This window comes from Strix uralensis, chromosome 4, assembly GCF_047716275.1.
Source record: "Strix uralensis isolate ZFMK-TIS-50842 chromosome 4, bStrUra1, whole genome shotgun sequence".
NCBI classification, from domain to species: Eukaryota; Metazoa; Chordata; class Aves; order Strigiformes; family Strigidae; genus Strix; species Strix uralensis.
This window is the reverse complement of record NC_133975.1, coordinates 14,073,721-14,100,367: the sequence shown is the minus strand read 5'-3', so window position 1 is coordinate 14,100,367 and position 26,647 is coordinate 14,073,721. Positions and strand designations below refer to the sequence as shown.

General features: G+C 37.1%; 1 protein-coding gene and 1 long non-coding RNA gene across 17 annotated transcripts in view; one reads left to right on the top strand and one right to left on the bottom strand.

Moving 5' to 3' along the window:
- Positions 1–26,647, bottom strand: part of JAKMIP1 (janus kinase and microtubule interacting protein 1) — a 247,157-nt gene that overhangs the window by 93,304 nt on the left and 127,206 nt on the right. For 9 of the 16 annotated variants that reach the window (XM_074865729.1, XM_074865741.1, XM_074865740.1 and 6 more), the window contains 6 exons: positions 24,510–24,611; positions 21,537–21,590; positions 20,456–20,521; positions 15,075–15,143; positions 11,699–11,776; positions 9,938–10,141 (listed from right to left, as the gene is read on the bottom strand). In XM_074865729.1, the coding sequence (XP_074721830.1) occupies positions 9,938–10,141; positions 11,699–11,776; positions 15,075–15,143; positions 20,456–20,521; positions 21,537–21,590; positions 24,510–24,611 (573 nt within the window). Of the gene's footprint in view, positions 1–2,584; positions 3,057–3,217; positions 3,408–9,937; positions 10,142–11,698; positions 11,777–15,074; positions 15,144–18,002; positions 18,076–20,455; positions 20,522–21,536; positions 21,591–24,509; positions 24,612–26,647 lie in introns of those variants that run through there. The other 7 variants (XM_074865735.1, XM_074865739.1, XM_074865736.1 and 4 more) reach the window with 7 other exon arrangements.
- LOC141942468 (uncharacterized) lies at positions 1,534–18,351 on the top strand. The gene is made up of 3 exons (XR_012628632.1): positions 1,534–2,326; positions 5,197–5,304; positions 17,084–18,351. It is a non-coding gene; the product is annotated as an uncharacterized LOC141942468 (long non-coding RNA).

Genomic DNA, 26,647 nt, shown 5'->3' with positions numbered 1-26,647 from the left:
CAGAAGATTCCTAATGTGCAGAAAATTCCTCCTAAACACTCATAACCCTCATTTCCTTTCACCTCACAATGGGAAGATCATCTTTCTGGGAAACAGGATACATTTCTTGAAGTGCAATTATCCACTTAAGCAACTACTTCACTTTGGTAAACTTGGATGGCAAGTGTCTTTAGTGTGTATCTTCCAGTACTGGTAGGGAAATTAAGACAGTCAGATCTTCCTTTCTGAGGTAACAGAGGGCTGAAACACCAAGATGGGACTACACAACATTAATACTCCCAGATGTTTGGACATTTCTCCAGAAGGGGAGTCTCCAAGGTTGCATGAAGCATTGCTCTATAGGTAGTATGTTGCCTGAGTTGATCTACACGGTACCAATTCAGGTGTCTGCACCTACAGCTCATCTTTCCTGGCAGCTGGATAATTTCCCTAGAGATAACGGTTGTTTTCCAAATACATCCAAACTCAGTAAAAGTGTAGGTAACCCTAGATGCAAATTCATTATTGCCATGAATCCCTTGTACAAAAGTACAAAAAAAAGGGATGATACCACTTTAAAAATGGAATTAAAGGCAATGGGTTACTTGCAGACCATTCAACTTAGAGGCCAGGTCTAATGGAATGATATTACTGCATTGCCAGCTAGGCATCAGTACCAGTCAGGTACTGATTTCAAAAGGCAAATTTCTGTAATTTTTAGCATGGTCTGTCTCCTGTGACTACACTGCAATCTTAGGGTTGAAAGGCACATCTCTGGGATGTCTGAGGAATCGAGGTTTAGGTGAAATGCAATGGTGCTGGATGCGTGTCTGGAAATATTACTCTACTATCACTAACAGAGAAATTCCAATAACACGGGCCTAGCAAATTCATCTTTCATTATGGAGCAAAGAAGTACAAACAATGAGGCTAATAGTGGAAATAACACTATTGCACTTCCATTACTTAACATCACTGAATGGTTTAGCCAAAATGAAAAAATTGCTCTATTAAAAAAAAAAAAAAAGAGGAAAGTTAATTGCATTCCCACACAGTACACATGAAGTATGTGTGCCCAGCTTGTGTTATAATAGCAATCCATCTACATTAAGTACTGTTTCCATTAATACAGCACCTGTTGTAAAGGAGTGCTGAAATAGATGGAAATCCTTCCACTGAGCTCAGTGAGCTCTGAATTGCAGTTTCAGAGTTACCATTTTTCTGCTGGAGGTAATAAATCAGCCCAGTAATGATTTGTCATCATTTTGAGCATTTGGCATGGGAGGAACTTCAGCATTACAAAGAAAGAAAATTGATCTGAGATGTAATGAAGTGCCCTACTAGTCTAAGATATTAGGTCCAAATATCCCCCACCTACCAACCAGAATGTGCCTATTTCCTCATTTGTTTTATTTTTTCTTTCATGATACCTCAAATTCTAATGACAAATGGACCATGTCTCTCTACAATACATGGTCCCTTACACACACATTCTGGGTTTTATGACCCAATCTCCCAGCTACCTTTTTAGTAGCAAACACAGATTCTGAGCATTTCAGTGCCTTCTGTTTATTGGATAGGTCTAGATGACGAGGACTTCTTCATCAAAGCCTTTTGTCCTCTCCAATTCATTCATAGCATTAGCCAGTTATTCACAGTCCTCAAGCAACACCTTGGATGGTTTCAAGGAGCTCAAGAAGCTTTAACAAATGGAGAAAATGCTACCAGGGAAGGAACTTCTGTGACAAATTTCATCTGTCAGAAAATGATGACCACATCATCCTTCACATAGGTGTCAAGCTGCAGAACTGATGCTCTTGTTTCCTAGATAAGTGTGTAAGTAAAGAGCCCATCCAAATAAACATACTGTTTTACTGACAGCAACGTCAAGATCAGCTTAGCTGGCTACAAAATATGTTCCTTGCCATGTTACTGTAGTTGTTAAAACACAAGAATGTTGTGTTTTCAGGAGGTTTAGAAATCACCTTAATAGTTCCTGCAACACACTCTTATTGGATTTACATTCATCAGCAAATCCAAGAAAACAATGTGATAATTTTAGCACAAAGCAGACAAAGAAGGATTTGCTAAGCTGCTTAGAGCCTTGTCTCTGAAATGTTGCAAAGGTTCAGGTTGATGTGTATTTACAGGATAGGCACCATGGATGGACTATATCAGACATGAACTGTGTTTCGAATCTTTGAAGACAGCTTATGATCAAGAACATATCTCATTCTGCAGTAAAATTTAGCAAGTGAAATATTTTATCAATCTGACAAAGGGAAGAATCTATATCGTTTCATTATATCATTATTTTAAGCAGCTTCTCAACACTATTAAGACACAGGTATGTAAGATCTTCAATAATGTGAACAGCTTAACTATGTTACATGTATAAATTTAAACAAAGATGAATATAAACTGACTTGCCTTTAGCTATTATTCAAATCACTAAGCTGATGGATAAAATTCCTTTATGAAAATAAACATATTATTTTCTTGATTTTTTTAAAAATCTAATGCATTTTAACAGCTGTTTAAAAGCCTCTACTGTGTTTACAATTTGCATAAGTAGTTGCCACATGCATTTACTCAAGCTGTTGGATCTGCTACTGTTAGGGTTCTGGATTCAGGAATCCAAATGTTCCCTTTAGTCCCATATTCCTAGAATGTGATTTTGCATAATGGTCATAAGGAAACAAGTAAGCGCACTGTAACAGCATTAGCTTAAGCTATTTCTGTTGCCATTTTGTTTTGCTCTATGATTGAAAATTTAATATAAATTTCAGCCAGTTAAACATGATAAATAGTAGATCATTTTGGATACACCATACCTCTCTGAATCTCACCAAGGTCTTTCTTAACATAGCAGGTAAAAGTTTCATTCCTTTCTGTGTCCTGCAGTCTCAACCATGATAATCCAATTAATAGTTACTGAAGTAGGAGAATTGTTCTTGTTAATCTTTATTATGCATTTGTAGTTTCTTTATTTGCCTTCTTGAGGAGAATGAAACTTTTAGCAGCTGCACTGATGCATTTCTCAGCATGAAAGTTAATGTGTACTCAGTCACATTGGTCTTAGTAGTAAAAAAGAAATGCATATAAATGCATTTAACTTAATTATTTGTTATAAGCTGATGCTGAATGACTATACATACATGAAGATATAGCTTAATATTTACTAGTAAACTTGATTTTTTTTAAGACTGATAGTAGTTTAATTTATGCTATAGTAAAACTACATCATACATTGATATCTAACAGAAGAATATCAACAGTCCTATTGCTTTTTATTCAGGAAAAACAATAATTAAAGCCACATTAGCCTTGTATATACACAGAATGGCTATCCTAAGTCTATGTGAACTCAGAAGACAAAACACATTCAACATCTCAAAATTGACTCCTTAGCAGCCTAGACTCATTACCTGTGGGGAAAAAAAAAAGCATCATGCAATATTTATTTAGCATTAAATTTAGATTATTTTACATTCTAATATTTAAATTGCAAATTTTCATGTAAGTAATTATCATGATATATGCATGAATTGTGCATATGAAAACACATTCAATCTTCCCTTCTACAACAAACTTCACACTTTCTTTTTTAGACTTGCCTTTCCTCAGCTCCCACTGGTCTTTCCTAAGAAACACAGGGTATTCAGGATTTCAGATGAGAGGATTTCAGCATTCAAACTTCAGCTAAGAGTTTACTTGATTCTAATACTGCTTTAAGGCATACAGTTGCTATTAACTTGAGTGCAACCTCAATCACACCTCGTTTAAGACAAAGGGAGCAGACCTTTCAGACATATTTTGTAGGTATTACACATCAATCCTGCTATCATCACTTATTCAGACAAGAAGCATCACTAAGGCAGTTAGTAAAGCGGGTGTGGTTTGATCTGAAGGCTAAATATGCAGAAAACATACATAAGGAAACATTGTAAAATAAACATATAGAAATTACTAAAATTATCTCTGATCTCCATGCATGTCATCTGTGGGAAATTACAGAAGTTTATTGTGATGTTGTCATTATAGCAGCAATGATGCCTTGAAAGACTCAACATTCACTCCTGCATGACAGATCAATACCACAGGTCAACTATGATTAACCTAGTAATGATGTGCTTGATGAATATAGATTACAGTTAGAAAGCTATGATATCAGTTGCTTTTAAGAGCAATTCATGAATATAAAAAATGCATTATCAACAGTAATCTAGCATGTGCTGAAGAGCAAAACATAGAACATTTCTCAACTGCAAGCATCAGTAATTGCAAAAAAAAATAAATCACTGGTTGTTCTATGTATTTCTCTTCATGTATAGCTGTATGTAAATAGCTGGGGATGAACTTTGCTAGCACCTTAACACTTCAGATTTAAAATAGATCGTATCTATACAGATTTGGATGTAAAATGATCTGAGACTTTCCCCAATTATTACTGTGTAAACAACCTTAGCAGTAATACTTCTACCTACTTTCTGAATTGTGTGATAAAAGCTGTGTGTTTGACCAAGCCAGCCTCTCTGGCACAAGGCAACATGGCAGAGGAGGTATTGTCTTTAATTTGTCCTCTCTGACATATGGCAATGTGCCAAAGAGGACAATTTTAAGACAACACCTCCTCATGCTTATCCATGAGGTACACTGAGCATAGCATCTCCCTCCCTCTCTTCCTTTCCCAAGAACCTTCCCAGTCAAACATTAAACCCTAATAATTCTCCTTGGGTGAAAAATAGATGGTCTATCAACTATAACAGATTACACGGCAAAAGGGAGAAGAACAACTGCTAGATTTAGCCAAGCTTTACCTGAACATCCATAGTATATCAAGTGGCAAATCTCAGGTTCCTACTTCACATTGGCAATTAATGTATTAACAAATTAAATTTTTAAATTAAGTTTTTCAGAGAAAAACAACAAACGCCAATGTATTTCAAATAGCTAAACCAATAGGATCTTATAGATATGGTGACATCCAACCCTATTGATTTGTAAACCAGCTACTCTCCCAGTGTGAAAAAGGTGTCCTAACTACAAGAGAGCAGGGACAACTCATGGAGGAATGGCATCCACTATAGCTCTGTTTGATCTATAAGCAGTAAGAAATTGGCTCTTCAGGTGAGGAAAAAAAACCCCAAAACTTAGGGAAGGAAATTAGTTTGGTGTTTCTTGATTTCAAGCTATGTTTATATTTTGACATTTCAGGATGAAAGAAGACATCACTGCTTCTGACTTTTCCTTGGTGTACATGAAAAATGTGCCTGAGGCACCACATTTACAGCAAGTTCTTCTTTATGGCAGTGACATACAGAGGTCAGTTTTGAATTATACCTGTTTTGTCCTAAAGGATTGTCCTATGCCTTCTAGTAAAATGTGCAAATAAAGTGGTAATTTCTGCTTTTATTACCGATGGATAATCCAACCTGGTCATAGGAGTAAATGATATAGTTTAAAGAGAACATAGTTAAAATATTTCCAGTCATATTCCAATTATTTAGAGCTGGAATTTGGATGTCATCAGCATTCCACGGATGTATTATATTCGGATCTAGAATTTAAGTGATGGTTTGTTTTATTCTGCAAAACTGAGCTCCACCTAAGAACATTCTGACTCAAGTTAGAACACCCCCAGTTTAGAACAGTACTGCAATGCAACTCAAAGCAAAAAAAGAAGTTTCACACTTTTTGATGACACAATTAACTAACACATCTTTTCTATTTCTTTTTTCTTACAATTTTGTACAAAGACAAGACTGCTCTGTGAAATTATTGGGTTACATTAATAAAATCTGTCTGTCATATACTTTCTGATTGGTAGCAACCATTTTTGGCACTCAATGTGTGTCAATCTGCTGTCCTTCAAGGATTTTCCAGCTTCTCTTTGTATTTAAAATAACTTAAAATGAAGTCAGAATAAATTCTATTTCTATCATAAATGTTCTGCACTTTTGAATACTACCAACAGTGCAATTTGAATTAATATATCCTAATTTAAAGCCTGGTTCTGACCACTTTCCACAGTTTGTTACTCCAGAAGCAGCTAAAGTCAAATCAACAGGAATATATTTCAAGATAGGTCCCATTTGGTTTATATAAGGCATAATCTGGCCTTTAATTATTTATTAATTTCAGCAGATAACACAATCATAATATATTTTTAAGGCAATCTAACCATGATGCTGTGTGGATTTTTTTTGTGTTGTTTTGGGGGGGGCAGGTTTTTTTTCTTTAGTGGGGGGTTGACTTTGCTTAATTAAGAAGTTGATATCACTAATTCAGAAACACATTGTATTGTTCCATTTGAAATATTCTTTCTCAGAGATGGTTTTTATAGCTACACCAACACCTTTTTCTCTCTAGAAATGGCTTAGCGCATATATATATATGTAAAATTACACTTAACAGAACTGGGTAGTAGTGATCTTCCAATATGCACAAAAGTCATGCCACTGCACTGACTAAAGCACAAATGTTACTTTTAAATGAAGTTGTGCTAAAAATAAACCAGACACTGTTTTACAAAAGCTTATAATAACAGTGTAGCACAATGAGACATTTTTGATGGCAATATATGCAGGAACAGCAATTGAACTGCACATACCCTATGGCTAGAAGCAAATATCACAAGCTGCTCATGACAGATTTTTAATTAACATATTTTGCCTTCTCCAAATAGAGAGGATGGTGTAAATCAAAGCACCTTCTCTGACTTAAAGGGAGTATTGTCAACATGCTTCAGTTGAGGATCTGTCCCCCAGATCTGCATGTTGCACTTAATAAAAGCATTGTATACCTTAGCAAGCAGATCTAATCACACAGTCTGTCTAATTTGGCTCCACAGAGGCCTGGTTTCTTTAATACACAATGGGCATACACAAATGGTTCCACTGATATGCTAATAAACAATAGTAATGTGGGGCTATACATGACCAAGATGAACAGGCCTACCGGTGTAAAACAGGGCCTACCATCCTAAAATACATTTATTTCACTGGAACAAAGTGAATACACATTGGCTAAGAACTAAGGCTTTATATCTGGACAAAGCAGCACACATAAAGCAGCAGAGGCTCACATTTGGACGTTTACCCACTCTCTTATGCATGTGCCTGTTCTTTTCAGGTAGTACATTCCCAAGGAAGAACTTTTACCTGCTCTATAAAACCAGCATCTCATGAGCTAAATCCCGAAAGTCTTTGCATGAAGCAGTTCTCCTATAATGAAACCCTGCAGACCTACCTGCAGTGTTCATCACATGCCTTGCCACTTCTGCATCCTGCAGTATGGTCAAGGATCATTTACATGCAGAAGGAGAGAACTCGACTTCTACATCCTCAGATCTTCTTGGACCGTTACTCTGTATGTCTGACACAGAAACTCTGGCTCAGAGAAGGCTGTAGCCAGCCTGCCAGGATAAGCAGACTTGTTCTTTTGAAGCCCTTGTATCAGGCAGACCAGAAGGTAATGGAAGCAAAAGAAGCAGGCCTTCTGGAAGTGATCAAACTTCCAGAGTTTCAGAGAATTTTGAGTCTTTAATACATGGTTTCCGTTTCAGGGAAAGTTTGAAAGTGTTTGCAACCAGGGCATTCTGTATTAAGTCTTGCAGGTCCATCATGCTGTTGTATCATTCTCTGTAATCTCCACTTCAGCAGAGTAAGAAGGGTGGTGCATACTGTAAGGACACTGCAGATTGTACAAATATGACCAGGCCTAGACTACAGTTTTGCCAGAATAAAGTGCTTGCCAATGCCACAATGTCAGCAAAAGAGGGGATTCATTTAATGTAGCACCTAGGGATGTACTACACTTAGAGTAGGTTCATCCATACCTTAGGATTCTGCCAACACAGGTATACTCTCATTTTTGTAGCATTTCATCTGCTGTCATCTGCTAGTGTAGATGAATGTAATTCTATGAGAATTAGCCCTGTGATTCATGCTAGGGTTTTTTTTTTTTAATTTGTTTTTAAGCTGTGGACATTTGCATACAACTAGGTTATCACTGTGGATCACTGGTCCCATAAGGACCCACAAATACAACCTTCAAGAAGAAAACAACTGAGAAGAAGAAACTGAGCAAAGATTTCAAATGCAATTTGTTAATCGCCCACACCTCAGGCAAATTAACTACCATCTTTGCCTTTGATTTTCCTGTCTAATAAGGGGGATTAAAAATAGATGACTAAAATACTTAGTTCCTTATTAAGCAGTAGAATTCAGTTTAAAGTGTCCTGCAGGGCTGTTAATGTTAGCATGTCTAACGAGGTGGGCACAACACAAAACTCTAATGACACAGTATAAAATGGATCTGGAGACAGGTACTTAAACACCCATGGTTAATGAGGTTATGTTTATGCTTGCATTTTTGTTCAGAGCAGGAGCAAAGTTTTCTTCCACACTCACAGTGTTTAACTTTATGTTGTGGAGCAATCTGTGAATACATGAACTGGATTTAACTGAAGATGTGCTCCAGATGTACACCTAAAGTGCTCTGACTGATAGTGAGCAGTCCATGGGACTAAATGAAACACAGTCCAGATTAAACCCCTGATTTCTGGCTAGGAAACTGGACTGTCTAAGAGGCTGGCAAAAAAACCCCAAAACACCACTCTCACAAATTTTCAACACACTAATACACTAATAATTTCAATACACTAATAACATTAAGCTAGTAACTTCTGACTCCATCCTTATTTACCAAATGTCATATATTTACTCTACTCTTTCTGACACTTTTAGCACCAGCTGGTGTTTACCTTATCCAGCTTTCTGTACACCATTGTTGATCTGACACCAATTAAAAAAATTCATCTCCTGACCTCAATGTTACATGTTCCAAACCAAGCAAACACAGTGAAGGAGCAAGAGAAAAGAGACTTCTTGGAAGTCAGAGCTCAGCTCTAACACTGGCACCATAAGCACCTCTCATCACTGCAGGATGACAGGAGATGAACACAACAGTGCCAGGTCACTACATTACATCATCTGTGGTCTATATTCACCTACAAAGCCAACCTGAACAGAAAGAGGCTTGAACTAAACTAAACACAGTTCTTGCCCCAGAACCAGCAACTGAGATAACATCCTGAACACATCTGCATAGTAGAGTTTAGCATTTACAGTATATGATTCCAGGTTTGCACTGAAAGTAGCAAGAACAAGTGGAGGGCAGATCTAAGACATCTGGCTGCATCTTCCAGAGGTTACTATAAAGAAGAAACAAAATCCTTAGGAACGATTATTCCTGCTGGAATAATTAACACTCTGAGACATGCAGCTCTCTCTTCTCTGAACATTTTGCCCAGAAAAACCAGCAATCCTACCAAATGATTCTTCAGTAAATTATTACCACAAGTTCTGTTAGGAACTTGCCCAAATTCAAGTTGTCAGTATTTGCCTTAAGGAAGTGCCTTAGACAGACAAGGCTTTTCTGAACTACTTTAAAGGCATGAAGGTTTGCAAATGGCCTCTTAAAAGACTTCCTATGACCTCCTCTTTTTTTTTAATTTATTTTAAAAGATTTCAGAAATAGCTAAAAAAAAAATAAAAGGGAGAAAAAAATGACTCCTGTAATTACAGCTTTTGCCTTCCCTCTTTTATATGAGTGCTATACTCTTACAACCTTCATTCTGGCTTTTTCTAATTTAGGCATTAAACTTGCAACAAGCTCCCCACGGAGTCAGTCCTGTGGAAGACTGTGTGGTTATACACACATGAAACAGATTGTGCAACAGGACCTTGTAGTGAGACAGTGACTAGTTTTGTGTGTGTACCATGCCCAACACAACCGGGTCCTAACACTGCTTGTCTCCTTGACATGGGAGCAACACAAAGAGTAGACTAAGTGTAACTCAACGAGGTGAGGGTGAAGTGATGCTGTTGTATGGGCAGTGGCAGCAACCACAGAGGCAACACCAACAAGGGGGAGGAGAGAGAACCAGGTTTACCTGCTGTGCCTGCTGCAGCAGCTCCATTCGCTCATGTAAGATCTGGCTGTCAAACTCACGGCTCTGCCTCAGGATCTGCCGCCGCACCTTCTCCACTGCAGCTCGCAAATCCTCCCTCTGGGCTTCAGTCAGCGACTCGCTTGCCCACCTTCCTGGATCCTGCTGCAGGGCATTATACAGCGTGGCTTCCAGCTCCTGGATTTTCTAATGCAACCCAAATCACATACAGACAGGCTGCCATTTGAATCCAGCAAGCAAACGACCCACCAACAGCTAGAGGAGAAGGCTAGCAAGCGAAGGCTTAGGCAAGAGGGAAGGACGGACACAGACAGGTAGACAGAAAGCAGCAGCTGTGAGCAGTGAGGAGCATTCCACACAGAGGGCACGTAGCCTTCCAGCACTGATTTACACCCAGGCAATGCTTCCCATTCTAGTAAATGATTGATTTCTTCTATTTAAAAAAGATTCAGATGATAGGTCTGTGCTCAATATGTACAAAACCCCAACCTCTGACGCTGAATGTTACAAAATTAATGTAAACTAACAGATTCCCTTCAACTGCAACTGAATTGTTAAGCCATCCTATAAAATCAAAAGCCCACAGGGAGAACTGTGAACACAGAAATCTTACTGTATCCCTCTCTCTGGCCCTACTGTCCTGCCATCCATTGCTCAAAGTCTACATCACTGGCTTAGTTCCAAGTTGCCATAAACAATGAAGAGAGGAACGCTTGTATACACTAATCCCTCATCTGTCTCTTGCCATTTGCCAGATTCCTAACCAGATTCTCATGGACTGACCAAAACTGCAGTACTTTGCAAAGCTGAGAGCACAGGAGAACTTTACATTTACACGGAGAACAGTATTCCCAAGAGTAAAGAGTGTTTCCCTGATTAGTGAGGTTAGTATGATCCTATTAAAAACCATCATCCAGACTGACAATATTTGGATCAAGAGCATCTGACAACATCCCTTTAGCCCTCATAACACCTTTGTGAGGTAGGTAATTCTATCCATATTAGTGATGCATAAACAGCTGCACAGAGAGGTTAAATGGCTTGCCCAAGGTCACAACGCTAGATATAGAGCCTGTTTGCTTTTATCTCTGTTATCTGCTCTGAGCACTTGACTTTGCTTCTTTTCTGAAAATATCTTCTCCATAAGAAATATTTACAATGTATAAATAATTCTTCAGGCCATTATATTTTGATTCCCTGAAGTCTCACTACGAACAAAGTTAGGTGTGCAGTTTTACTAATTCCTAGATAATTCCTAATTGTTGCTTAGCCTGAGAGAAGGCAAGTTTGCAGCGTCTCCTTTGAAAACTATGAAAGGTAAGGTTAGATAGGACCGCACAGGAAGGAATCGCGTAGGAGGAACAGGCATTCCCAATTTAGGAGAAGTTAGCAGCAGTAATATTTACAAATGCTTAGGGAAAAGCAATATAGGAAAAGTTCTAAAGTAATTTCTGGTGTATTTTACCAGTCATGGTTTTGTGCACACATAAACCAGCTCTTCCCATTCCAGATGTACGAACAAGATGTTCACATATTTTAGAATAAAAAATGCAATGCAAAAACATTACACTTCTATAAATCCATTTCCTAAGTCTCCATTTAAGTAATATTTTATTTCCTAGTCTGACAGAAAAATAAATCAAATTAAAAAGAACCCTGTTTATAATTAAAAGAAAAAAAAACCAACCTGTATTTTATCAAATCTGTTCAAACATGAAAATTTAATGACTGTTCTTTTCCTACCATGTATGCCTGGTCCAGAGCTTGTTTCCTGTAGTCGAGTTCTTCCTCTAAATAACCCTTCTGTTTACTGAACAGGTCCTGAGCAATAATAAAAACAAGGGAGTGTTTGTTCTTTATCCTAATTCATGAAGAATCATAAATGCCATCATTTTTATGTGACCTTTCCACGTGAAAGCAAATCTATAGCCAATGACCACATTCATCCTAAGGATATTTGGAATTTCAAATTTACAATATTAGTATTTAAAATACGTGTATCATATTAACGAGTGGTACCTAGAAAGCATAGACCTCTACACCAGTGTACAAACCTGCCTTGACCTGACAGAAGTGCACACAACACCTGAAAGGTGAATGGGAATGTGCATGCATGTGGTCCAACAGCCATAACTTGCACAGGGCAAGCCAAGGAAGGGAAAAGAGAAACACAAGTGAGGGCACTTTATGGCTTTTCTGAAAATATCCAGTGTGTACCCTTAAGGAAATCATGGGGCAAATCCTAATCTGTATTATCTAGCCTGTTCTAGGGAGGAAATCAGAACATGAAGGGCTGCAGCTGGGTTCTGCAGCAGCATTCCCTGACACATTACTAAAGCAGAAATAAAAACTCAGTTCTCAACTTGTAAAGACAGGAAGCCAATTTGAAATGGGTAAAGTGATGCCCAGAGAGGTTAAGTGACTAGCTGAAGAGCTGAAGAAGTTTTCAAGATACCTAAGATTTACATGGATTTTTTGCATTTGTTTTTAAAAATAAAAATCACCAACTTTCACAGTTTTATATATATATATATGAAACACACACAGGGAAAAAAAAGTATAAATCACAAAATATATATGTATAAAAATGGGATCTCAGTGGAACTCAGTATCCAAAAGCACGATGCTGCAAGAAAATTGTGGACATTTAAATGCTTGTCTGAATAGTCAAGTGAGAACTGACTGGTGACAGTGCTCTTGCAAAACATGCCTTTAAATGTTTGGGATGATAGTAAGTAGAACATAAAATAGTTACTTAATTTTATTAGCTTTTCTTTCAAGGCAGGTTTTCATGCTCAATAAAATTAGTAGTAGACCAGAAAGCAGAGAAGCCCTTTGACTGAATTTAATATTTTCCATCATTCTTTTTTCTATTCATCAAACTCTTGCATTTCCTCAACATACAGAATAAATGCCAAATTAAATACATAGGGTTCTTAAGATGATTAGTTGTAGCTTTTATTGGCAGTGTAAAAAAATCAAATGTTGCTGGTCTGGTTAGTTTTATTGGATATGGGGTTGCCGTGAAGTCACTTATTTGGCCAAATTTTACCTTCAGACATATTATGTGGAATTCTGACAGTTTTTCTGCCAGCTGTCAGTGTAGCACTGGCATAGAATTTACCTAAGCATGAACCATGATGATGAATTCTCACTCCAAACATCTGGTTTTAAACAAATTCATTCTGATCAGCAAATTAATGCTTGAGAGGGGCTCAGTGCATAAAATGACTGCAGATGACCTCCCACTTGTTAAGAACAACTCATAGTTGGTGACAGCAGCAACATACAAGACATTAGAGAATTCAGAGGAGTAAGTTGCTATTTGTTCTCTGTAGAAGAACTATAATATTTATTATTCAGGTTTTTTGTAAACTTGGAGTTCTTTTAATTACCTATGAATTAATATTGAAAGTAGAACAAGAGTTTAAGTCAGGCTTTGATCTTGGGGGTGGAATTCAGATATACACAGATGGGCATCTATTGCTATTATAGTCATTTTAGAATATGCTACTTCAGATGCTGGTCCAGAAGGGTAGGGGTCTCCAACAGGTCCTGTAGGACATATTTAGCCCCTTGTGGACATCTCCAGAAAAGTGTAATATGGCATTAGACACCATGTTTATGCAACTGAATGCCACCTTGACTACCCAGGTGACATTATTTTCTTACATGGATTACAGCAACAGCTACATGGCTGTTGTACAAGATGCAATACGACCATGCACTGTATAATGCATAGTGAAGGATGGGCCTGGTCCTAAAATGCTTACAAGTGTCTGACACCAGAGAAGTAGACTGACTTGCCCAAGACTATAGAGAGGGTCAGAGCTACTAACAGATCCCAGAATAGCAGTGCAGCTGCCCTGATCGTGTTGTTTCTGCAAAAGCTATTGTAAAAGCTGGCCACAAAAAGCAAGAGGCAAGAAAACAAGAATAGGATCTCAAACTCTTAACATGGGTTCGCAGGACAACTAAACCAGTGCTCAGCCTTTCTGAAAGTGTTGTGCTAGAATATTATTTCTAAACTCATTTCACAATTGAGTTAATCATTGGAAATGCAGACACTCAGATTGCTATGCTAAACAAATAGATACAAGACTATCCAGAGTAAGACTTGAAAACATCACAGAAAATAAGTGGGAAGATAATAAGCCAAGTCAGAAAGAAATTATTGTTTTAAAATTCCTTTTATAAAAGAAACCATTATTTGGTGAGCACTTTCCCTCTGCAAAAGCTTTGCATTTTTCCATAACAAGAGTTAAAAATAAAGAAATACTAAACGTGGAAAGGATCATATCTATGTTAAAGTACAACCAGTATGATAGGCTACACTCAACAGACAACACAGTCTAAGCACTTCTTTTTTTGATTGTGGCCCAAACACACACGTCTTCAGTGGCCCTGGGCAAATCGCTTAACCTTCCTGTCTGTTTCCTGTTCTTTAAGATGAATGTAATGCTGATTACTTATCTACCTGTAAAAGGTGTGGCAAGGATTATTCAGTGTTTGTAAAGCCATTTGAAGACAAGAAGCACAGCATGCATGGTAATCAATAAAACAAAACACTCATTCCAAAACTCTTTGTTCAACATATGGAAAAATAAGGTCAGTATAGCACTGGGTTTGTTATGCAAGACAGAAGTGCTTTTGAGAAAAGATTCTGTCTTTAAGCATGAAGACCTTGAGGCAAGAAAGGTCATCTGGAGTTTACAACATGTCCAGAAGCTGAATACCAGTGAGCAAAGGAATATCCTTGACAATTCTACTAACATAACCCCAAGATTAAAAAGACGATGCTGTTGTCGGACAAATTAATACACAGAGAGAGCACAAAGACAATTTCACACTGTGTGGTTAATATTCTCTGTAAAGTTATGCCTTCATCTCCTAATTTGTATATATTTTGCTACTTCTGTTCTATATAGATTTGACAGTTCCCTCCCATCTCAAAGAATACAAGCAATAAATTGTTCTAGAAACCTCTTGCCTATTTTACCATGAAGCAGTCTCTGTTAAACAGAGAAAGGCATCAAATCAAACTGTGGTGAAGTTTATACACATCCCCTTGAGATTAGTTTTAGCTAAATAAATTATATTTTTAGTTATTGTTCCTTACCTTTTCATTCTCCAGATCTAACATCTTCTGTGTCAGTGCAGCTTCTGTTCCCTCTATCTGTTTTAACCACTACATGAACATAACAGTGTGAAGAGAAAAAAAAATTTTAAAAATGAAAAAAACAGAGGTTTTGAAAACTTTGTACCAAACATTTTTGCAAGTTTGTTGCCAACACTCCCAGGCATATGCTTCCCCCTTACTATCTATTCGCTTTGAAGTTACCCATGAATAAACAGGTTGTGAAAACATAGGCAGAATGGAGGACTACAGAAACATACCAAAGACTAACAAGTGGAGGTTGTTTTCCTGCAACAAATTAAAAGTTTTTCCCCCTGTAAAGTTCAAGATACAAAATAGACTTGGCTTAAGAATGCAAAATCAAGCTGATTGTTTCCAACTTGATATATTCAATGCTTGTTGGCTTGATTTGCAAAACCATCATATGACTTCAGGGCACCAGTCCTTCATTTTTCCAGATGAAAATTTAAACAAAAGACAAGGTGGCAAACTCGATCCTTTATTTTACACAGTTTGTTGCACCCTTCATAGGAAGAGGCTCACTTCTAAAACATTGGTAATTGTCCTGGTTTAACCAGGATAGGGTTAAGTTTCCCCAGCAGTAGGGGGAGCTCTAGCCGGGTTATTCAGATACCATGCGGACGTCACATCCTGGCAGGTCACATTTTCCTGGCGCGGAGCGCGGTGCACTCGTGGTTTTGTACATCGTGCTTCAAACTGCTGTATTGGTAGGTATTTTGCTCTGTTCATTGCTATCACTATTACTGTTATTGTTATTGTTGGTTGTGTTGCTATTGCATTGTTGTATTAAACCTTTCCTTATTTCAGTCTTGGGGCTTTGTATTTCACTCCCTTTGTGGGGGAGGGGCAGCGGCCGCGTGGTCTCAGACCCCGGCAGGGGCTAAACCACCACAACTTTGGCGCTCCAACGTGAGGCTGGAGAAGACTGAAATAAGGAAAGGTTTAATACAACAATGCAATAGCAACACAACCAACAACAACAATAACAGTAATAGTGATAGCAGTGAACAGAGCAAAATAGCTACCAAATACAGCAGTTTGAAGCACGATGTACAAAACCACGAGTGCACCGCGCTCCCGCCAGGAAAATGTGACCTGCCAGGATGTGACATCCACATGGTATCTGAATAACCCGGCTAGAGCTCCCCCCCACTGCTGGGGAAACTTAACCCTATCCTGGTTAAACCAGGACAGTAATATAAATGGAACAATAAAACAGAGAGACAGATGGAAGTTCAAGCAGTTGCTACCATGAATCCCTTACCATTCTGGTGATAAAGAAAACAATCACAATGAAGAATGGCCATTGCATTCCAAAGGTAGAATTACATATTGTAATAGCTAAATGCATGGATAGAAGGTTCTTGCTTAATTACTAACCATCACCAGGATTATATTAATCTTCAGCATTTAAGTTTATTGGAATGGATGGGAATGCTCAGTTTTGAATTGTTTTATTTCTTTTCTTTATTGGGCTACAATAAGGATCAATGACTACTTTACAAAGAGTATAGTTTAGACTAATGCTTCTTTTTGGAGTGCCAGCTCTCATTAAGACCAACTGTAGCTCTGCCACTGATAATTATCACTTCCCTCAAATGCTACGCTTACTAACACTAGATTACTTCTATTTACTTTAATTATTTTGGTAAGCACTACACATCATCTTTTTTAATTTAGGGTTTTGGTGAATTCACCTGGGCTCAGACTCAAAGGAATTAATTATATATCCATTTTTTCCCAAAGATTTAGATAAACATAAGTTTACAAATAAGCAAAATGTGAATTCATTACTTCATCCTTTTGGATGAAGTATTTAAGATGGTGGATATTTAAGAGACTGGTGGATAAAAATGGAAACTTATCTGCTCTAGTAGGTTTAGCTTTGTACAGAGATGAAAAAATTGAACAGGAACACCGTATTTCCCCATGATTCTATTTTCTTCATCTTTGTTTTCTTCATTTTGAAGGTGACAGACTGAAGATATTCCTAAGGAAAACCTCACCACTGATAAAAGGATTCAGCAAGACAGTGAGCATTCTGAACCCTTAAAATCAATAGAAAATGGAAGTCCTCAGCATCTCTCACAGCTATCCTCTATATTTGCAAATGAAGGGTTATCTGCAAAAATTAGAGGTCTATTTTCTTTTAAGGTGTGAATGATATTGAAAACTACATGTTTATTCCGATCTTCCTATGCCTGTAAGCTTTTCTGGAACCAAGGGGTACAGAAGAGAAAAGTAGGTATTTAGGAGTCATAATCAGTTGTAGCATTCAAAATAAGGTTCTGGAATTGTGCCAGCAGAACCCAGAAAGTTTCTTTACCTGGCAGCTTGATTTCCAAAAGATCACTTCTAGTGACTGAGTATAATAATCTGATCCAAATAAACACTGAGCGTGATTAATTAGCACATGTGAATGTAACTAGCACAACTTCTGTGTCTGTAGTACCATTTCTCTACCAAAAGGTCCCATTATGAGATGATTATATATGGTAGTTTCTTGTAATTAATGAACTGTAAGAATGCACATGGGAAGCTGTCTGGCCCTTATTTAGAGGGATATCTGAGATAGTTACATTACACTGAAGAAGGCAGTGGAGTTGCTTTAAATTTCCCTCAATCTAAATTCAGTATATGCACCCAACAGAACTTATTTAAAACAATCATCCAGGCTTACTTATCAGATTTTGACTGATTTTGTCTGTGCTAGAAAACACAATATTATGAAATGTGGTATCGTGTTTGTTTTGTTAAGGACAGCATAAGACTATTTTCTGTTATTCTTTGTCTTAGTAAACTTCAAACATGGATAGTGCCTTCTGTTGAGAAAATCAGACCCACTTGATTAGCCTGTACCTCAAATGTACACCATGAAAGAGAGGAAATGGTTTCATGCTTCTCAGAGTACCTTCTTGATTCAATTTGCTGTCAGCTTGTACTTATTACTGTGAGGAAATCACTAAAATGATATAACATGGTTAGAGTCCATAGATAACATGAACTGTTTTCATCTCATTCTTTAAACGCAGTCTATTTACCTATACAAGATAAAACTAAAATCTCCATCTTTCTGATGGAGTGTTCAATTTCTGTAATAACCAGATTATCTGATAAAAGCACAAAAAAAAATCTGTTAAGGCAAACTAGGAATTTTTCTCAAAAAAAGAAAAAAAATATGTTAAATGAAATTATAGACCAACTTTAGACCAATAAATAAATGTCTGTTGTAATTGCATGTTTCTACTCATTTAAGGAATTATTTCAGTTGACAAAGCTTCCAATCCCTTATTGCTGTGATCAGTTGCTAATGGAAATAATTTATAGATTACAAAGTGTATGTTCTATTCTGCACCACTCTGACACAAATTAAACAAGCTCCCTAATTCCAGCGGCACTTTTTGCACAAGCACTAATTTACTTGAGCAATAAGAACCCAATCCAGTTCCTAAAGTCTGGTCAGTTTTGCTCTCTATTTTAGCCTTGTGTACTAGGGTTCTTTCACTTTCCTCATTGGATATAAAGGGCTATGATCATTACCTCCTCTTTTTAATGCTTTAACAAAATAAAAAACATAGGGATTTTAGCACTTTTCCTCACTTTTATTTTGCTTATAACAATTACTCACTTAAATCAGTGATTATTAAATTACCTAATTTAGATTATCTACATTAAGATATCTAAATTAGTAAATTATCAAAATTGTACCAATTAAAGCAATTATTACAAAATGCTCAAATTTTAAAGTTCTGCTTCTGAATTTCAAAAATGCATCTAAGAAAGATTAAATAGAAACCTATGAAAAGGATGTGCAAAGCTTCTTCAGAGAAAAAGGTGAGTCTTTCTTAGTTCTAAACATCATCTTTATTCACATACAGATTATATTCTCTCTGTAATTGGAGAAGTAAAGAACCAGTCATGCAGAACTGAGTGACCTGACTGATTACCTATATCGTAAAACTACTTCACTCTTCAATGGGTAAAAGACTGGATGGATGACTGGGCCCAAAGAGTTGTGGTGAATGGAGTTAAATCCATTTGGGGGCCGGTCACAAGTGATGTTCCCCACAGCTCAGTATTGTGGCCAGTTCTGTTCAATATCTTTATCAATGATCTGGATGAGAGGATCAGTGCACCCTCAGTAAGTTTACAGATGACACCAAGTTGGGCAGGAGTTTCTCCCTGAGGGCAGAAAGGCTTTACAGAGGGATCAGAACAGGCTTGATTGATAGGCTGAGGCCAATTGTAAGAGATTCAACAAGGCCAAGTGCCGGGTCCTGTACTTGGGTCACAACAACCCCATGCAACACTACAGGCTTGACAAAGAGTCACTGGAAAGTTGTACAGTAGAAAAGCACCTGGGGGTGTTGGTCAACAGCTGGCTGAATGTGAGCCAGCAGCATGACCAGGTGGCCAAGAAGGCCAATAGTATCCTAGCTTGTATCAGAAATAGTGTGGCCAGCAGGACTAGGGAAGTGATCATCCCCCTGTACTTGGCACCGGTGAGGCCACATCTCGAATACTGTTTTGGGCCCCTCACGACAAAACAGACACGGAGGGGCTGGAGCAGATCCAAAGAAGGGCAACAAAGCTGGTGAAGGGTTTAGAGAACAAGTCTTATGAGGAGCAGCTGAGAGAACTGGGGTTATTTAGCCTGGAGAAAAGGAGGCTGAAGGGAGACCTTATTGCACTCTACAAGTACTTGAAAGGAGGTTGTAGAGAGCTGGGTTTTGGTCTCTTTTCCCAAGTAACAAATGATAGAATGAGGGGAAATGGTCTCAAGCTGCACCAGGGGAGGTTTAGATTGGATATTAGAAAAAATTTTTCACCGAAAAGGTTTTCAAGTATTGGAACAGGCTGCCCAGGGAAGTGATTGAGTCACCATCCCTAAGAGGTATTTAAAAGATGTGTGGATGTGACGCTTAGGGACGTGGTTTAGCAGTGGACTTAGTAGTGTTAGGTTTGGGGTTGGACTCAATGATCTAATGGGTCTTTTCCAACCTAAATGATTCTATAGTTCTGTGACTTAGAGGACTTCACAGAACCCTATTGCCAGAGAGCTGGGCACATGGGCACTTCTGAGAATGAAGTCTCTTCTGTTAAGTGGCTTTTTTAGTACTTTATTCTAAGGGAATATCTCCAAAACGTGTTTTTATTTTTAAATTGGGTTTATTTTGCAAGTTTGATTTTACCTCAAGATATCACAACAGTCATATAAGGATGAATACATGCTCCAATCCAGATGAACTGAAACAAAAAGCCATGCTTCCCTGCAATGTTATGTGATATCTTAGAAGACATGGTCAGTCTTTAGGCAGAGAAAAATCTTTACTGAATTCTACCTTTTCACAGAGGGAAAGCACAGTCCCAGCTTGGATTATTGCAACTTGTTCTTCATTTCTCAAATTCTAAAATACAAAAAGATGCATTTTAAATTGGATTGGAAATCCATCCTTTAACACAAGCAATACATTTTAACTGTACTTTAAAGAATAAATCTGCTATAACATTTAGGATTTTATACACATGACCAGACAGGATCCCATGATTGAAAGTATTAAAATCTAAACCAAGGGTACTTAGTCTCCATGTTATTTCAGTACACCACTCAACACAACACTTTTGCAACAGTTCATTATTCAATGCAAATTAAGTGGTTTCTCTCAGTGATTTTGAAATTTCTTTTTTTTTTTTCTAGGCAGAAAAATGCCTGTTCACTGGACTATAGCCCTGCAACAAGCGAATGTGCTTCTCATGCACTTCAGAGCTAGACTTCCCATTAATGAAAACAATGCAAATAAACAGCAAGTACCATAGAAACCTCCACAAAAATTTCAACAAAAAAAGCAAATCTAGAGCTTAAAATTAGTATTATAAAGACCTCAAACTCTTAAAGCTACCTGTAAACTGGATCCAGCTCCATGGATGTTTGTGCCCCAACTGCATGACCAAGATTTTATACTGTATTTGGCAATACAGGGCAAGAAAGGGAACCAGTTATCCTTAGCCTTTCTCCCAGAAAATCTATTCCTGGCAGAGGCATCCTTCACAGTAGCAGGTGCTACTCAAGAGGAAAAATTCAGGAATAACTTGGTCTGGCCTTGACTTCCTTATTTTTTTCCCCTAGCCTGTTTTATATCTTTTCCCTCTGCCTACTACAGTGCCATTTTTCCATGCCATTCAGACAAGATCAAATTCTATCTTGGAAAATACATTGTTTGCTAGCATCAGTTTAACTGAAAGACTTTCTTTTAAGTTTGTAAAAGTAGTACCTAACCATTCATACTGTTCATACAAATATAGGCATATAAAAATCACCCTGTGCATACTTTTGAATGTTATTTTCTGCTGTGGGAAACCAAAAAAGCCTGTTTTAAATTAACCATAAAATTAGAGGTATATTTGAAATTAAAAATTTGTTACCCCATTATCTCCAAGAATATCTAGCTTCTTCATAAGTTCAGATATATTCACATCCTGAAAAAGATGTTCAACACTTATTTTTTATAAAGTAGGTGAGAAACATTTTTTGTATGTTACATTTTATGTACCCTTTATCCACTTTTGCATGCAAAAAGACTTGAAATGTAAATACGTGAAACATTAGTTTTGCATCACAATTACAAAAGCGTTATTGATACTTTCGGAGACAAAATCAAATATCACTCTTGATTATAGCAAGAGACTGGGATATCTGTGTATGAGGGCAGAATGTTACTGTACCATTCACATTTATCATTCTGCTGATGTATGCAGATGAAAGATCAAAACTGATAAACAGGCTTAAAGGACTGTTTTCTTCTGTTTGTTTGGAGGGGATCATCAAGCACATCAAGCTACAGAAGTTAAAAGGACAGAGAGCATAAACAAAATAGTTGCTAAGAAGGTTTGTTGGATGGTTTATTTTTTATTTTCTTTGTTAAACAGAAGTGTGGAGTTTCAATCAGCCTTACAGTGCAGAAGGGAATATGCACGATGGGCTGAACACACCCCTCTAAACACTATCAGCTCATAACTTTTGTGAGTAAAAAGCCACATTTCTCTGCCAGTCAGCAGTGAATAAGCCATCCTTTTTAAGGCCCAGTGACTGAAATCAAGAAAAACACTCCTTTGATACAAAAAAAGAGAGGAATAAATTCACATGGTCTGTATTTTACAGTGCCAGGGTACATTCCTAGGCCCCAGAACTCTATTTTGTACTTTAAAATTTTGTTGGAAAGGTTCATGGTATTGTTTAATCTGTGCTAATCACATTCTCCTGAACTATCCAAAGTATGGTCCACAAGTTAACATGGACCAGGGATCATTCCCATTGACAGCTTGTACACAGCTGTGCTGTATGAAGGTAGGAAGGCTTGAGAGCATGGGCAAAGACCAGTTCATGTTAGTCCAAAATGCTCAATACGCATGCATAACACAAGACAGCCTTGTTAAATGCTGGCACTCTCAACTTCTACTCATATTTATCACTTCTTAGAAGACGCCAACATTTCACAGGGCTGTTTTGGCTCACTAGTTTCCTTACTTACAGTAAGTAACATGCTGGTTTGCATCTATGTGTTGTGCAACTGCATTATGTTGATAGTCAAAATTTTTTAAAGCTAAATTAGTTATGCTTGTAAACTATATAACTACACCAAAATATATTTGCTCATTATTCTGTGCCCAACATACTCCAGTGAGGAAGGCTTAATAAAAAACTAAATATTTCCTGACGACCAGACACAGATGTGGGAGAGAATCCACAAATTAGTCCATACTGGCTCTAAAAAAGAAATAATGTGTTGTGTTCAAGTTGGTCTATCTGAAGAAGTCCCCTCCCTCTCTTCCTTGTCTCCCCAAATACTTCAGCAGTGTCTCCAAATGTTACATTAGCTATTAAACAGTGCACATCAGTAATTTTAGAAGGGTGTGGAGTTTAACACACACTTGTATTTGGATCGGTGTTAAAAACAAAACTATTGATTATGATCAGCATTGACAATGTTCAATGGAAACTTCAGTTACACTAGCGAAGAATGGAATTCAGTAAGACATGCAGGTTCTTGCACCTGTTGAGCCAGAAATACTTATTCTAATTAATTTCCATGATGAAGCATATAGGAAGATTTAGAAACCAAATCAGATTTTGCATCATTCTAGAATCTAATTTGCTACTGATGGCTAACAATTTTGAAAGACACTGAAAATGGATAAAAATTCAACAATTTCAGTATACCCATATGAGGTGACTGCCCCTGCTTCCAGGTAAGTGAACTGAAAGGCAGATTGAAAAAAAAGACAATGAAAAAACCAGGAATTCTAGATCCTGGTAAACTGTACCTGTTACAGCCAACATACAAATTAGAATAACAGATAAGCAGGTCTGGCATCCCATGGAGGCTCTATTTGAAAGGTAATATGCTACCTGATGATTCTTGGTGTGGTTTGGGAAATGACTACCCAACCAAACCTGTAGGTAAGAATCAGGTTTTAACTTTTGTTTCTTTTAGACTGCTCAGCTCCCTAACAATATGCAGTCTACAATTTCAGTTTATTTCCACTACAGATAGTATTGTGCTTATTAAGGCACTGAAACAAGCATTCTATAAGAGGACTTGTAAACAAAATTACAAATACAAGTATAAATTACTAGCGAGTGCCATGGAGTACAACACACAGCGATATTTCACTTCAGTTACTCATAGAAAAGTTACCCTGGCCTGTTGTGCAACATTACTAACAAAGCAAGTCTGAATTCAGTTTTAAGTGAACCAGCTTGCAAATCAATTTGTAGAGATAGCCTATTCAAGCGAGAACAGAAGTGAAAAGAGTAATTCTTGCTTCCTCATAGCAGAAGGTAACCAAGTGAGATCTCAATGTTTATCTTGTGCTTGATCTAAAATGATAGACAGAGCCTCACCTATTTGAATGAGTTTTGGATCAGACACCTCACGCTTCAAGGCTCTGGCCTAGGCAAATAACTTAAGCATATTTATTCAACAAACAAAATGCATAGGTGCTTCACTAGATTGGGTACAAAATAATAGGTGAATGTCATAATTTTGACCTTAGATGAAAACATTTAATATCAAGAACAAAGTACTGTAGCAAGACTGACAATGAATCACATCAACATCCACATTCTTCTCTTCAGTGTTTTTACAGCAGTACCTTAGACTAAATGTAAATTATCTTGATTGACTAGCCTTCATTTTCATTGATGAACTCCTGACAGACTACCAGATCATATTCTTATAAAACCCTTTCCCCAGTTAAAAATATCTTTTCTTACTATATTTATTTTTTCAGATTTTCTTCCCCACAGCAAGATGGTAAACCATTTGTTTGGATATTGGGTTGGTCATTCCAAAAAACTTCCTGGACATCCAACTGTTACTAATGCTCTACATATACCTTTATTCCTTCCTGATGACAGAACAGCTGAAGTGCACTTCCATTGTTTTCAGGGAAGGTGGTTATATGAAGATTAAATGCTGGCGACCTTCGCTCTCTCTCCTGAGGAAAGATTTTGTTTAAAAACAACACGTGTGATTATATGTAAACATTTATTTCCCACCTTTACAAAACATACTTGTACATTTAAAAGGCAGATTCCTATTCACATTCAAATGTATGGTATTTCCTCTTACTTTCACCATATTTGAAGGATTTGGGCTTTAGCTAAGCACAAAAATGCTGTTAGCTTCCAAGTGATTCCATGCACACACAGTTTCTGCAAAGTTAACTGACACTCCTCAGATGCAGAAACCCTTGCACACCAGTCAAATAACTGACTGGACCTCTAAAAAAGTGTAGTATTTTTATGTTTGTTATAACCTTATTTAACTATTGCTTTCTCTCATGGAACAAAGAACAAAGAAACTGCATTAAAAAAATTTAAGCTCCATCATGAAATAGTATTATCACTGAAGACCTTCTCAATGAAATTAAAGCTATCTGCTTCCTGTTTATTCTACCATTAACCTTTCTACTAGAGCATGTAAATCCTCAGTCCTGTTCACTGCACGACCCAGGATGTTGGAAGATGTTGAAAGACAGCACATATGATGTTCTTTGTGCCAAAACGAAAAATTATGAATTCCCATTTATCTAAAACTATACTATTTCTAAAAACTTATCCAGCCCATCTACTTCACTTTCATATGTTTCTTCAAAATACCAACCTATTATTTCTTCAGAAGGCAGAAATACAGTAAAACAATAAATAAGCAATTTTACTTAAATTAAATTTTAATGTGCTTGTGAAAATGACTGCATTAAAGGCTCTGGGCAACCAAGACACTGGGTCTTACTCTGAATTCTCTATGGCCATGGGAACACGAGTGAGGAAAATCAGATTTCCTCTCATATTACAAGATGAGGCATTGGCAACAAGAACTTTAGTTTCTGACAGTACAGTGAAAGAGAGCATATAGTTCCTATGACCATCCATGCATTGCTCCATTTTCTAAATTACAAAATGAGGTGCTTTAATTGATAAGGCAAGCGGGCTGCATCCATTCACTTATGCAAGTTAAAAAGCATGGCAAGTTTTTTTCATTAACTACCTTAAACCTAATTTGATATTAAAATGTAGAGAGAAAAATCTCTGTACTCTATACATCTTTCCCCCTCATAAGCTCTATTTTAAATAATATTTGCATTAACAGTCTAATTTTGGAATGTGCTTAAAAGACCTAGCTGTTGTAACCCAAAACCAGAGGCTTAATTCTTGTCTAAATTCAGTTACCATTTTACATTTTTAAAAAATTAATCCGTTGCTCTTGCATTAAACTCACCTGAATTTGCTTGCATCAAATGATAAACAAATGGAGTTTTTTTCTATCCTAGCCTAATTTTCATCTGAAATAATTTAATTGCTCTCAGAAAATACTGTTCTGATTACCAGAAGCATTCATGATTTCACTAAAGCATTCACACTGTCAGTCACATTTGTGTCTACATGCTTGCCTACCAAGGCAAAAATCACACAAAAATACTTCCATTGTTATTCTGTGAAACAAGTCCTTAAAGATTTGGCACATGGCAAAACTTGACACATTACACTGAGCTACTTTTCATGTGATTCTTCCAATGTGAAAAATACATTCATGAAGAATGTATTGAAGCACTTTTTTTCTTTTTCTAAGAAAATTTTTTGGATTGTTTTACTTCTAAGAACACTTACACTTTAGGAAGCAGTTTCTAGTGCAACTGCCAATTCAAATGCTAAATTGTTCAGTATTTTACTTTACTGTTACGTAATAAAGGTATGTATTAGAAAGCATGTTTATTTTCCCAAATATCTACTGAAATTCTAATAACCTAATTTCATAATTTTGAATATAATGGGCTATGACATCAAAATATATGATTGATAAAGGATTAAAAAATGATTAAGAAATGTCAAAGACAAGAAGCAGAACATCCACATAACAGGAAGACATGACATTTTAATCTTTATCAGAGAAGTTACACATGCCAAGATGTTTGGTGAAACGTGCTGCGTGATGAAAATTATGGAGGAGTGACAATGACAGGTTTCTTGGAGA